The sequence below is a fragment of the Sinocyclocheilus rhinocerous genome, unplaced genomic scaffold, assembly GCF_001515625.1.
Source record: "Sinocyclocheilus rhinocerous isolate Xijiao unplaced genomic scaffold, SAMN03320098_v1.1 scaffold153, whole genome shotgun sequence".
In the NCBI taxonomy this organism is placed as follows: Eukaryota; Metazoa; Chordata; class Actinopteri; order Cypriniformes; family Cyprinidae; genus Sinocyclocheilus; species Sinocyclocheilus rhinocerous.
Genome location: NW_015660878.1, coordinates 1,500,549 through 1,515,501, shown reverse-complemented (window position 1 = coordinate 1,515,501; position 14,953 = coordinate 1,500,549). Strand labels below are relative to the sequence as shown.

Sequence of the window (14,953 nt, the reverse complement as noted above, 5' to 3'; positions counted from 1 at the left end):
TTTAAGACCTTTTCATGAGTCCCTTTGATTTATATAAGTAGCAATTAATTTTGTGAATTTGTTTTGTGACAGAGGGTGTTATGTTGTGACAACGGTCTCTCTTTATCTTCCGGGTCGCGCTGCGTTGATATTTTCAATCGGATTTACACGCTGGTTAAACGTACATTTGAATAAGTTCAGAGACGACAAATGCAGTTGTTGTCATTATGGTAAACATACTTTAAATCAATAAGATTCTGGCGATTAAGTAAGTCTGAAATGATTTTTTTATTTATGTTTCCCGTAAGCTCTTTTACTATCACATTTTGCTTATGAGTCTTTACATGTTTTGAAATATGTCATTTGTTCTTTTTCAGATATCAAAGATAAACATGAGTGGTGGTTTAGCGCCCAGCAAAAGCACTGTTTATGTGTCTAACATCCCATTCTCCTTGACTAACAGCGATTTGCACAAGGTACTCTGTTGTATGTCAAAATTAAATGTTTGACCATTTTTATTAGTTTTATATGGGGGAGTGGGTTAAGCCACTAATAAACAAAATACATGTCAAATATATTTCATATGTATATATCTTTTTTTTTTTTTCCTTTTTGACTTCTTACCCTGAAGCATCTGACACACTTTAAACTTTGATGGACTCTCTCTAAATATATGGTCACATAACAAATATTGTGCAAATACCTTAGAATAAGGGAGCAACACATCTTACCACACGTCCCTATATTACATTCTTTCATTACAGAATTTTTAAAGTAAATTTACAAATATTGTTAACCTGTATATATTTCTTGCAATTTTCCCACAGTTATGCTCGAAATATGGCAAGGTAGTGAAGTAAGTATCCTTTATTTTTGGGCTGCAATGGGTAGATTCTGTTATACCTCTATAATTCTATCAAAGTATAGCTTGATCATAGTCACAATATTATTTTCTGAAGGGTTACTGTTGTCAAAGACAAGCAGACACGGATGAGTAAGGGAGTGGCGTTTGTGCTGTTCCTAGACAGAGAGTCTGCTCATAATTGCGCCCGATCGCTAAACAACAAAACGGTATGATGGTTTAACATGACATTAAGTTAAAAAAAAAAGTACACATGAAGCCAAAGTGTTTGATTGCTCTTGAACTCTTTCAGTTGTTTGGGAGAACGGTGAAGGCCAGCATCGCCATCGACAATGGCAGAGCTACAGAATTCATCAGAAGGAGGAACTACTCAGACAAATCCAAATGTTATGAATGTGGGGTAAGTTTTCATTCATAATATGTAGGGTTATTCAATGATAATATGTTGAAATGTGTTGGTGGTCATGTATTAAATCTTACACTGTGATATTGCTAATGTGTAGATTATATTGCTTATACATTTTTGAGGTCATGTTATTTGTCTCCGCCAGGAAGAAGGGCACTTGAGTTACGCTTGTCCTAAAAATTTACTTGGAGAGAGAGATCCTCCACCTAAAAAAGAAAAGAAAAAGAAGAAAAAGGTGCAGCAGCCTGAGGAGCCGTAAGCAGTTCTTAATAGAATAAAAAGGGGTCCTATTATGCTTTTTCACTTTTTCAACTTTAGTTAGTCTGTAATGTTGCTGTTTGAGCATAAAAAAGATCTGCAAAGTTACAAAGTCCACTTCAAAAGGAGATATTTTATTTAACAGAAATCACTTTTCAAAAACTACAATGAACGACTCGTTTGGACTACAACGCATATTTTCCGGGATTTATGATATCACAAATATCGACGAATGGGACGAGACCTGGTTGAGCTGCACTAGAGAAGGCAACGAGTGTTATCACTATGTCGGAGACACGCTAGCTTTCCCAAGGCAGACGAACTTAGAGTGGTTACAATCATCCGGGTTTAAATCGAGCTCAAATTGATTTGATTTTGACGCAATATTTACACTGAAGCTCACAGGCGGCTATGGTAAGGGGCATGACATTTCCCGACCAGGCGCCGAGTGCTGCCAATCACAACACACACTGGCCCAGCTAACCAATCACAACACATTACGTATTTCAGAAGGCGGGCCTTCATTTGATACAGGAACTATTCGAGCCGTTCATGCCAGACTGGGGAGAGAGGTGTTGTAATAATGTAAAATATGTGAAAAATAATGTTTTTCGAACAACCTAGTATGAGAGCCTATTCTAGTACACCCCCAAAACAAAATCAAGACTTTGTAAAAGAGCATAATAGGGACCCCTTTAATAATTCAAACTCTGTACTTATTTAACGCATTTAATGGAATACATCATCCAAATATGAAATTTGCTGAAAAGTTACTCACCAACAGGCCATCCAAGATGTAGATGAGATTGTTTCTTCATCTGAAAAAATTTGGAGAAATTTAGCATTACATCACTTGCTCATCAATGGATCCTCTGGAGTGAATGGGTGCCGTCAGAGTTCAAACTGCTGAAAAAAACAACACCATAATCCACAAGTAATCAACATGTCTCCAGTCCATCAATTAACATCTTATGAAGTGAAAAGCTGCGTGCTTGTAATAAACAAATGTATCATTATGATGTTAAACTCTTGCTTTCAGCTAAAATAAATGAGTTTTCTATCCATAACATTGCCTTCTCCAGTGAAAAAGTCGTCTCATCTGAATTAGGGGAGAAAAATGCACAGATCAAGCACCGTTCACAAGAGAAAACAGTCCACACAGTTCTAAACAAATATATTGGTGGATTTTGATGTAACAGGACAACATGGACTTTTTCACTGGATGAAGCATTTTTATGCATTATGAACTTGTATTTTTGTGTGTGTTTATTACAGTCATGCAGCTTTTCACTTCACAAGACCTTACATTGTTAGACAGGAGTCATGTGGATTACTTGTGGAAAATTGTTATGTTTTTATCAGCTGCTTGGACTCTCATTCTGATGGCACCCATTCACTGCAGAGGATGCATTGGTGAGCAAGTGATGTACATTTCTCAACGTGTTACGATGAAGAAACAAACTTGTCTACATCTTGGATGGCCTGAGGGTGAGTAATATTAAAGCAAATTTTCATTTTTTGGGTGAACTGTTCCTTGAATCTTTTATATGTAGGAAATTGCAAATAATATAAGTGAATACATATTCTGCTTTTGTTCTTTCAGAGAACCAGAGGACAGTGAGGAAGAAGGAGAGGATCCAGCACTGGACAGTTTAAGTCAGGCAATTGCTTTCCAGGTCAGTGAATATTATATACTCTACAGTTCAGTCATCATACATTAATATTCCTAGTAAAATAGGGTTCAAAGAGAAAAATACATTTTTGCCTATCATCATCAGCAAGCACGCATTGAGGAGGAGGAGAAGAGAAGGAAGCAGGTCACAGAGGATGTGTCTCAAGCATCTACATCAGAGGACACCCACAAACCCAAGATCAAAAAGAGCGCCTACTTCAGTGACGAGGAGGAGCTCAGTGACTGACTCATACTTCTATGTGCTCGGAACACATCGCCTCTTCTCAACCACTCTTACCTATTAAGAAGGTCACATATTGATCTGAATTTCTAATTTTGTCAAACTATGTTACAGAAAGTCAGAAAAAAAAAACACTTCTTACCTTCATCTGAGATGTTTGTTATCATTGTATGCTCCTCATTCAGATAATTACAAATATTGGGTATGTAGTATTGGCATTTAAAGATCCTGCAGAAAAGTTCTGTAAATTATTATTTTTTTTAATCTTGTAAATAAAGTGTAGTTTTGTGTATTTCACAATTACATTCTTGTTATTGTTCCAGGAAGCATGGAAAATAAACTGTTTTAAAATAACTTCCTGTCACCTTTGTCCTCAGTTCTCATTTTTTCACCCACTGATATAAGTCAAAGTTATGAAAGTTCAATATACAAGTGTTTGCATTCTCAGTGAGAAAGACCTCAAAAACTACAGCATATTTGAAATACATTTTTTTTTTTGCTTCATATCATTAGCAAATGTATGTGTGAAATGTATGCACATTTCTACGATACAAATTAAAATGTGTAAAATAAGATTTTGGCCTGTCCCAAGTCAAAGATCTTGTTCTTCTTGACTGATATCTGATGGTATAACGGTTGATCTGTTATCTAAAACCTGAGTGCATCAGTCAATCTCAACAATTCAGCTCTGTTATACGTGTTATTATAAGAAAAAAAATCTAGCAAATATTCTTCTGGAAGTAGAAAAATGGGAAATATTTCCAACAACAATATTTGGTCCCAATTGTGTAACAGCTTAATGTAGGCTGAAATTGCAACCCTGTTAACCATTCTGTTTGTTTCTTTGTTTTGTATTGTTAGTTTATTTAAATTTTGATGTTTGTTGTTAAAAAATAGCAAACAAAACAATCACACAAATCAAGGTTTTAAGCTGCATTTAGACCCAAAGTTTGGTAACAGTACGGAAAATAAATAGAAAACAAAACAGCTCATATAAAAAGTTGTCACATGCCATTTGCTGAAACAGAAAAACAACTTTTTAGAGTTTAGGCACTACCCTTACAAAAACCATGGTTTTACTATAGTGTAACCATGTTTTTTTTGGCGTATTGATTGCCATTTGTATGACCACAGTTTTACTACAAATACCATGGTTAAACTATGATTAGTGTAGCAAAACTATGGCAAATTTGTAGTCACCACAGTTTAACTATAGTAAGTAACCATGTTTTTTTGGCTTTATTTGTGGCAAAACCATGGTAAAATCTTCGTAAAGGCATGTTGTACCCTATTTGTGGAAGTGCCATTTGTATGACCACAGTTTTACTACAAATACCATGGTTAAACTATGATTACCATTTGTATAGTCACAGTTTTACTATAAATACCATGTTTAAACTATGATTAGTGTAGCAAAACGATGGCAAATTTGTAGTCATCACAGTAACTATAGTAAGTAACCATGGTTTTTTGGCTTTATTTGTGGCAAAATCATGGTAAAAGGCATGTTGTACCCTATTTGTGGAAAGTGCCATAAACGGATGTCTTTAATTTAGAGCAGCGCAGTTAGTTACCTCACTCGCACTCGCTCTGCGCCCAATTGATTTGAGGTCGGGGTGAAGCGGGAGCACAACTCTTTTATATAAACCCCACGGACCCTACCGTTTGAGAAAATAAATCGGCGCCGGATTGGTGGAGCCCGGTCACGTGACCACCGCTGCGCTGGCGTTTCTACGACAGCTGGGAGGGAGCCGCTCGAGAGAGGAGGAGGACAGAGCGCGAGAGGCGGCTGTGCCTGCGACGCTTCGCACAAAGTTTCTGCAGCATGGGAGACAAGAGGAGTCCGACGAGGTAAAAGCAAACAGAAAGAAACTCCCACAGCCGTGGCTTCAAGAAATTCGAGACCGTCTCAAGGCTTGAAACAGACCAGTAGGCAGCGCGCGCCTGAATGAGAAAGACGCAACAGAGTGGCCATGGCGGACTGGCTGTTTTTATCAACCTAAAGTGTCATTTCGTTAAAAAAACAAGTCGCTTGCGCAGGCGTCCGGCTGCCTCTTTGTGTGGATAGGATCAGATATGTGTGTCGGAGATTTCTACAGTCCGAGATGTGATGTTCTCTCTGTTTGTTTTGCTTTTTGAAGGCCGAAACGCCAAGCGAAGCCCTCCTTCGACGACGGCTACTGGGACTGCAGCGTGTGCACGTTCAAGAACAGCGCCGAAGCGTTCAAATGCATGATGTGCGATGTCAGGAAGGGAACGTCAACGCGGTGAGTGTCTGCTGCTTCACATCTAGCGAGCTGCCTACCTAGACAGCCTATTTGGGCTTCATTCGATACCCCAGAACGCTGTCTATCGTTAGGTTTTGAGACAGCCATTTGTCTTGTGTGTATTAATAATTACACAGTTAATACAATGTTTATAACCTCAGGGACAAATGTGCGCAGTCAGTGTCACGTTACTGAACAGCTCTGTTTGTAAAACAGTCATTGTATCCTGATTAATGTGAACTATTTCAGAAGTAATTGGGGTTTAATTTCAATTCATTTTGTAATTATAGTACATTAGCCAGGCATGACACAACCTATAAGTAAACCACTGTGATGCCATACATTTTTCTATTAGCAGTCTACAACGATTTCAGTAAATTGGCTTAAGTCATTCATATTTTCATAATCTTCATCGTTTGCATATCAAATGCATTAAAATTAGCAATTTGTAATATCTTTCATCTGTTTTTATCTAAAAGCATTAGGGATGCTCTTATGCTACTGATAATACCTACTCATGTCTTATATTGGAGGTTAAATACTTGTACTTGGTATCAGTATAACTATTTAATGCTTTCAATTATGTTCAAGTGGTTGCTAAAGACTAGTTTGAAAACATGTCAGTGGTTTGATTATTGTGTAAAATAAAATATTTTTATGGTAAAGCTCAAATTCAGCACAAACATTTAAAGAATTAATGCTTGAAGACACAAATGTTGCCAAGGCTAAGCTGGAAAATTGTGAAGATAATGTTTCTAAAGTTGAGGTGACATTTGCGGCTGTTCGGCAAATTTTCACCATCGATATTGAGTCATATCAATAGGAATCAGCGCAATCTGGAATTTTGCATTGGTGCAAAAGATTTGCCCACGCAGATTTCGCAACAGGTTCAAGTTGGTTATGCAAATATTCCACGTTGACCAACAAAAAGCTGCTTGGTTTGGAAGTAACTTTTGTGTGCTGTGCTTTTTTTCGCTACTCTTTTGACAAAAGTCTATTTATTTATTTTTTTGTTTGTTTGCAAAATTTCCCTGAAATGGAAAATTAGAAACCTAGAGTGATAATTTCAGAGTTGTTTATCCCGAATATTGGAGGATAAAGACTTGTGGATGGTAAATACCAGTTTGAAAACATGTCAGTTATATGAGAGAATAAAAAAACACTGGCAAATGTAATATGTATAATGTTACGTTTTTAAGGAAAGGTAAAAATTCAGAATCGCAAGCAATTTGATTAAAGTGTCAAAAGAGTTCATGCTTAAACACAAACTTTGTCAAGGATAAGCAGGACAATTAAGGTAATGCTGTTTCAAAGATATGGTCACATTTATCGTTGTTTGCTGAACTTTCACGGTCAAAATCTAGTCATATGAATAAGAATCTGAAATTTTGCACGAGGGCGAAAGATTTCACCTAGATTTCGCAACAGTTGGTCATCAGTTTCGCCTTGTTGACCAACAAAAAGCTGCTTGGTTCGAAAGTGACTTCGGAGTGAGCTGTGCTTTCTTTTCGCTACACTATTGGCAATGGAGGTTTCACAGAAATAGGAACGAAATAGAAAATAACAGTACAAGAATACAAAGATGAATCAATTCAGAATTTTTAAATTAATCCTAGAGAATGAGGGGTCCTACACAATACTAGCATCTACTCTGCTTGTATCGGTCTCACAGATAGCGTCTTTCCCATGGCAGTGATCCATGAGAGAGCGCTAATGGCCTCATCAGAGAAGACATTTAATGGGCTCGTATTTTCTCACCTTCATCTCATCTGTCATAAAAATCCTGTTTTGGAACAGTCAGCGACTGAGTCGGCAGTCAGTTATTTCCCTTATGTCATTAAGATGAGATCAGGTCAGGAAGTAAAACATTCCTCATCTGCATTTCAAAACATAAGCGCACACTAAAAGCAGATGAAGATGATGATGATGATGATGATGATGACAGACCTCAGCTCTCAACAACAGCGGCAGGAGTCGGCAGTCAGTTATTTCCCTTATGTCATTAAGATGAGATCAGGTCAGGAAGTAAAACATTCCTCATCTGCATTTCAAAACAAAAACATAAGCGCACACTAAAAGCAGATGATGATGATGATGATGATGATGACAGACCTCAGCTCTCAACAACAGCGGCAGATAACGATCATCTTTCTTTAGGGAGATTGTTTATAAAGGCTTAATTATCTTTTGAGTTTCAGATCCTATTACCACCGCTGAATTAAAGTATTATTACAACAGTTATTTAAAGCCAACTAATGTTCATTTGTGCTGCAAAATTGCGTGTGAGAGGGCAGTGGATTTTTATGTGGGGGTGGGGTGCTGTCACTCGTCCAGGCCACCACAGCAGCTGGCGTCCAGACGGCCTGAACTCATTTGCATTCAACGGCTTAATCAAGAATGCCGTCATCGGAAGAGGCATCATCACATCAGGATGCGCACACACACACACGGACTCCCATGCCCATAAATAAACCCGTGATTGCACATCTGCCCTGTTATAATGCCTCTGAGATGGCCACAAATGATGGGGTTTTAATGATGATGTCCTCTTGATTGTGTGATCCTCGCAGGTCATTCATTTATGAAGAAAGGAGAGCTTCTTGACACGCTGCTTGTTCACTCTTCTTCTGCTTTTATTCTGCATTTGGCGAGCGGTTGTATGCGTAAATGCAAAGGAAATGCATTGGTGTTGATTGCTGCTTCCAGCTTCATCATCTTCCCGAGCAGCCGTCAGATGTGAATGACAACCATGTGTTCGTTTAGATTGCGGTTGTGTGCAGCAGATAGCAAATTAATGTTTTATAAGACTATGATTTAACTGAGCCTGACTGAGTGATACAAGGGTTATTTCAGAGCATGTTTGTTGGGCATCTCATCATATATTTAATTTGGGTTAAAAGACATTGTTTTTAAGCAAAATGTTTTGAAAATTTTTTTTATTTGAACGTCAATTAGAGCCCAGAATAGAGAGTGTTGTTTTGGACCCCATTGACTTGCATTGTAAGGACAAAACCAGGCAAAACAGTCTTCAAATAAATTATTTTGTGTTTCGCAGAAAGTCATACAGGTTTGGAACAACAGGAGAGTAAAAAATGTCAAAAGTTTTATTTTGGGGTAAATTATCCCTTTAAATGACGCAATACTAGTTCCAAAGTGAATGGTTTTTTAATGTTGCTTCGACTCTGGCTATATTTGCTCATTCGAAGAGAGATTTGTTTACCTAGTTGTTACCTTGCGCTGACAGACTGACATTTAATTGATGAAGCTGCATAGCTTCTCGCTGAGCATTTTAGGCCATTCCCCCACTGACCCCCCGAACCTGCCGGCAAACCTCTAATTTCAGTGTACCGACACTTTTTGCCCCCCCCAGCGAAAGCTTCGCTCTGCAGGAGAGAGTATTATACCGTTCGATTACCACAAATGGAGAGAATGTCCCCTCTAGACCAAGCAGATTTTTATATATTTTTTTTTTTTACTCAAGACCTCTCACGATGACGGATTGGAAAAAGGAAGGCTGTATTATGTTTTGTTTCACATTGGAGCTCTATTTGACTTGACACTAATGTACGTTTGTGCTGTCACAACCAGTTTAAGGCTGTCGGTTATAAATTGTTGACATAACCTGTGCGCTCTATAGGGGTATCGCTAAAAGAACTGGACCCACCATCCTTCATGACTGTCAGTGTCGGTGAGGTGATGACAAACATTTTTATATTTGTTTTTATCATAATAAAACTGCATTATATAGTAATATAGTAATGATTATTATGTAATATTGACTTATTTCTAAACTGCATAATTTGTAGCTATATGCATTATTATATATAAATTATACCATGGCTTTCACATGCTTGTATAGTGTCGGTTATCAGATGACTAGTCACTTGCTACAGTGTGGCATTTGAAAGAGTTGAGCAGCATGTGAAATCCTCTTTAATTGTGTGTGTGCAGAAACCCAGAGCGCTGCACTGCGAGTTCTCGTCTCTTTGCCCAAAAAGGCGAAACTAATGCAGTCTGAGGAAGCGTTCCCAGCATGCCTCTGCCAGATAAACAAAAAGCCACATAAAACATCCACATTATTCAGTAATTACAAGAGCCTGTTGTCATTTATTAGAGAAATTTTGCGTATAGTTTGCAAAAGCATGCAAAGGCGCATGCCCGTACCGTCTCAAACGGGTTGACCTCATTTTGATTCAGACAGTTATGGGCCTTTGATGAAAGGAGAGAAAGCTGGATACCGAAGCGAGCGAGAAGCAATGTGGAACTGCAGTGTGGGATTTTGAAAAGCAACTAAAGGAAATGCAGAAGCTTGGAAAGAACCGAAAACAGAGCGTGGAGAGGTGGGACGGTGGGAGGCAGAGGGCCATCTGTCAAACAGGGGGCTTGGCAGTGGAGCGAAGGAAGGAGCAGTATGGAGACTGCATGTTCACACAGTGTAGTGCATTAATCATGGTGTCCCCTCCCATCAATCAAGCCCATGAGTACACAAGTCTCCCCGGTACAGTCATTACGCCATTATACAAACATGCAGATATGAACACATCTGAGAGACTCTTGGCTCAGATGAGAGAACGCAGCCCTCGTGTCCTTCTGATTTAACACAGTAATGTGGGAAATTTTTTTTGTTTGTGCACTTCTGCAAAAGAAGACGCCTTTGTAGACACATTTGGTAACTGTTTAATGTAATAGCTGACATGGATGTGTTTTATGATGAAATTCAATACGTTGGCTTTAACAAGGAAACTGACTTTAAAAAGTTAGGTAAGTGTAAGTTATAGTGTGAGAGACTTCAGTGATATTTTGCTAAGAGTACGCAATATATATTGGTACCATATTCGTTATTAGAATTATTTTTTTATTTCGATATTAAACATATATTGTATATTTGATTGCACATGCTAGTTTCTTCTATTTTTACATTAAACACTAATATCACTAATATTTTGCAAATCTCAAAACGAATATCCATTTTCATACTGTACATTATAATGTTGTGTTGACTAAATTGATGTTATGGTCTGATTTAAATAGTTTTAGTTTGTGTTTTACAGAATAGTATAAAATTGATACTATTCATCTGCAATTTGTAAGTTTTCAGCCATAACATAATACAGTTAATTATTAGATTAGCAGTGCATCCCTTTATTGACTGAATTGGTTTATACATCATAAAAATATAATTAAAACATTAAACATTAATTAAACATTTTATTAAGAAAACTAAATTATTGTCATTATTGCAAAATAAATCTATTATTAACTGGCTTTGACTTTTTGCGTTACTGTAAATGATAAATGTAAACTAATAGCACAGATTACATAAAGCGTAGTTGCAACACGTATGTGTGAGACGGATAGTGACTAATGACTGAGTAATTTCACAAAATCTCTCTCCCTCATGACAAATGTTCAAAAATAAGCAGGATCAGCAATGTTAATGCTGATTTGCTCTGTCTGGCATGGAGGAAATACATCACAAAGTGATCGATTGATTTACTAACAGCGTTGAGTGTGAAGGGTGTTAAGAGTCCACAGCAAGCAGCCAGGTCTTGACATGCAGCAGAGAGCGAGGCAGGCAGACAGCTAACAACAACTAATAATGGCTGTTTTCACTTGCCTTGGGCTCGGGATCAATGCTAATGACCGGTTCTTGGCTGCCATGCTTTAAGGCTCTAGATGTCCTAATTTCACAATGTGTAACTTCATTAGCTATTCCCAAAGCACCCGGGGGTAATGGATGAAAGCGTAAACATTGCACCAGCGCACAGATACTGAGAAGCTGTTTTTAAAATCACTGTGTGTGTTGGCAAAGCAGACGGCAGCGATGCTGGCCTTCATACTGCTCTGTTGTGGACTGTTTTTGGTGTAACAGCTGTTGTTCTTGACATTAGAGCAACGCTCACGGTGCATCCCTGTCGTTCTAAACGCCACGCTACTGATGGGACTTCACCCTGAGCTCTGATCTGAGATCAGTATAGGTTAGTTCAGCTCATAGGCCAGATATAATCTGTAATTGCCGCAGCTGTCGGGTTGTTAATTAGTGGTGCAACAACTTGAAATGACAACAGCAATACAGTATTCTACTAACAGACAACAGTAGGACAAGAAGGGCTGTTCTAACAATTTCTGATTGGCCATTTACATCCATAGGTTCAATCTGGATCTGGTGTTTTAAATGGATTTTTATCATGATTTTTATAAAATTCTCTCTTCAGTTTTTATTGTCAGTCTAGTTTTTTAGAGCTGCCAAAGTTAATGTGTTAATTAGTATGATAGTGTTATTGCAATCTATTTGCATTTTATTTCTATTTATTTATATACCATGTACCTAAAACTGAAATAAAAATTGCCACAAACTAATTATTATAACAGAACTTTCAAACGGATCTAGTATGATAAAACAGCGCTGCTTTTTTACCCCCCACATACGCACTAGTGGTTCAACGGATCACAAATCTCATGGTTCGGATCATATTACGGTTTTTGAGCCACAGATCGGATCGTTTTTCGGATCGGCAAGAGAAAAAAAATCTATGTAACTTTGCTTTCCATAAGTATGATACCACAGCAAAAACTCTTAGCCTAAGAAGGTTCAAACATTATTAAAGAGACAAGTGAACAACCAGTAAAAATAAAAACAAATAGGCTACACAAATACAAGCATAGATAAATACAACAGAACAATGTTACAAATAAGGTCGGTAGTATTCAGATACAGAAATTTAATAATTAAGTGTGAAATAAAACTGCATAGTGTTCACTGTATAAATTAAAAAATAGATTCATCTTTGTCAAAAACGTGTTTTGTGGTTTGATGAGCATAATGACAGCAGCAGGTATTATTAGGCTGCTGCCCCTTTAAGACCTGATGCACGGATCCAATATAGCCTAATGATACACATCCGATTTCTTTCTCAGCTGTTCTCGTTCACTTAAGACACAACAGACTGCATTTGCCACAATGATTGTCGAGATCGGTATTTTGTCATAATTTTATGTGTATATGCATCTGTTCAAAGGCAAGGAGTGAATGAGACAGGAAAGATGGTTCAGTTCGGTGTTCGCGTGCAGTCAAACGCGCCTCTCTGCGTGTGCGAGCTTCATGTGCGGGTGTGATAGAAAACAGCACGCGAGTAACGAATCGAGTTCCATTTCGCCTATTCTTTCGCTAGAACGATTTAGAATCGCTTGCGTGTGTAAAAGCATACAATTGATAATCTTTCACTCGATTAAGGTTAAATTTTGCAATTAATCCGCGGATCACATGCTTGCCGAACCGTGGGGCTTGGTCCGTACGAATCACGGATCAACTACGATCCATTTAACCACTAATACGCACGACCGGAAGGAGCGGAAGCGGTCGACTGTGGCATAATAAAAGCTCCGCTGCTTTCGAGCTGTGTGTCACGCTCGTTCAGCGACCTCGTTTCGCTTCGACGGCTTTCAGCCTCACCCTGCTTCATTCTACTATGTTAATAAATCATTAGCTCATACATGAACATGATTTCTGCCCGAGTCCCATCAGATTGCATCGACTGTGGGGATGAAGACGACAACTCCCATGATTCCACACTCAGTCACGGCGTCATCAAACTACGCCTTTGTTTCTTTGTTTATTTTGAATACGCGCCCTCTAGCGGCGAAAAAATACATATTGTGCCTTTAACTAAAGGAAAAAAAAATTCATTTACAAAATATATATTTTTTAATCCAATGCCAGTATTTTTATTACATTTTTTTATATTTAAATGTTATGTTTAGACAGGGAAAGTTAGTATATTTGGGGATGTTAGCTTATATTAGGAAGTTAAATTACCAGTTTTTTTCTTCCTGCTATAGAAAGGAAAAGAGATGAGTGAAATTGCGGCTGTTTCTCTACTGTTGAGAAAACACATTCTTCTCAGATTACTCTATGTAGGCAAGATTTCTCAACTGGCTTCAACACTTGCCTGTTTTAACTTGCTTTTTCTCCACATAGTCCTTTTCATCAGGCCCTGGTGAGCTTGAATCATGTCACCCTGATTTAAAATATCTCGCTTTCTCGCTTCTCAGTCTTCTCTTTTTTTTCCCCACAGGAAACCTCGTCCTGTAGCCCCGCAAGTCACACAGCAGTTTGCTTCACCGACACAGCCTAAGAAAGAGAAAAAGGAAAAGATGGAGAAGGACAAGAACGAGAGAGAACCGACACTGAAAAAGAACAGCCACAAGAAAATGAGGTGAAATGTTGCGATACGGTCCCTGTGTTCATAAATTCACTGCGTAGTTCCTACTCCCCAAACAAATTAAGTGGCTTTCTTTTGCATTTTACGTAGCAGGTGGCTCACTCAGGAAAATATCATGTATTGTTGCTCTCTATGTGGAAAATATTTGAATATAAATTATATTTCATCTACCACAATGCACCAAGAATTATACTACAGTTTTTGTCCTCTTGTAGTGACAAAGCTCTTACAAATATTTGTAACCAATATTTGTTACAACGTTTGTGGTCAGTATCATTAATACTTCTGTTCCGCAAGGATGCATTAAATTGATCAAAAGTGAGAGTAAAGACATTTATAATGTTACAAACGATTTCTATTTCAAATAAAATGCTATTCTTTTGAACTTTCTATTCATCAAAAAATCATGAAAAAATTTATCATAGTTTCCACAAAAATATTAAGCAGCACAACTGTTTTAAACAATAATAATGATAAGAAAAGTTTCTTGAGCACCAAATCAGCAAATAGTAAACAGCTTTTTTTAATGGTAATATTTTACAATATCACTGTTTTTACTGTATTTTTAAAATGTACTGTTTTTGTGTATTTTTACCAAACGTTTTGTATTAAAGCCCGGCCGATTTATCGTTTTGCTGATTTTATCAGCCGATATGAGCCTGTCACAGATATATCGGTATCGACGAATATGCTGCAGATTAGGGCTGTGCGATTAATCGAAATCGCGATTTGAGACGTTGCGATTTCCTAATCGCAAAGCCTGCGATGTGGACGCGATATTACTCTGTTCCAGAGCATATGCATGACTGCCAGCCTTGAGTTGCAATCTTACTTGCCCTGGGCAAGAGTGAGCGCACCTCCGTTCTCCCCAATCAGCACTGCTCTAGCCAACTGCGTAAACACCCACCATTAAAAAAAAAAAATGGGAGAGAGACAGAGTGGGATTATGGCGTCTACTGGGTCAGATCGATAGTTAGGCAAATTAAAACTAAAGAAAAACTTATGCAACTTAAGCTTCGAAATGACAGACAACGAACAAAAAAGGT

The 14,953-nt window shown here is 37.9% G+C and overlaps 2 protein-coding genes across 3 annotated transcripts in view; both read left to right on the top strand.

Moving 5' to 3' along the window:
- Nucleotides 1–95: 95 nt before the first annotated feature.
- Nucleotides 96–3,829, top strand: LOC107725589 (zinc finger CCHC-type and RNA binding motif 1). Of its 2 annotated transcripts, none has more exons than XM_016534902.1 (8): nucleotides 96–209; nucleotides 357–455; nucleotides 807–835; nucleotides 939–1,050; nucleotides 1,134–1,241; nucleotides 1,393–1,502; nucleotides 3,109–3,181; nucleotides 3,284–3,829. In XM_016534902.1, exons 1-8 carry the CDS (start codon nucleotides 207–209, stop codon nucleotides 3,422–3,424), a joined length of 675 nt encoding a protein of 224 aa, XP_016390388.1. In that variant the 5' UTR covers nucleotides 96–206; the 3' UTR covers nucleotides 3,425–3,829. The 2 variants fall into 2 exon arrangements, with proteins under 2 accessions (XP_016390388.1, XP_016390389.1); XM_016534903.1 differs by having other exon boundaries at nucleotides 97–247.
- Nucleotides 3,830–5,148: 1,319 nt separating this feature from the next.
- Nucleotides 5,149–14,953, top strand: part of LOC107725590 (YY1-associated factor 2-like) — a 17,093-nt gene continuing 7,288 nt past the window's right edge. The window contains exons 1-3 of the mRNA XM_016534905.1: nucleotides 5,149–5,269; nucleotides 5,560–5,685; nucleotides 13,761–13,901. Coding sequence (XP_016390391.1) covers nucleotides 5,244–5,269; nucleotides 5,560–5,685; nucleotides 13,761–13,901 — 293 coding nt within the window. The 5' untranslated portion in view covers nucleotides 5,149–5,243. The remainder of the gene's footprint in view (nucleotides 5,270–5,559; nucleotides 5,686–13,760; nucleotides 13,902–14,953) is intronic.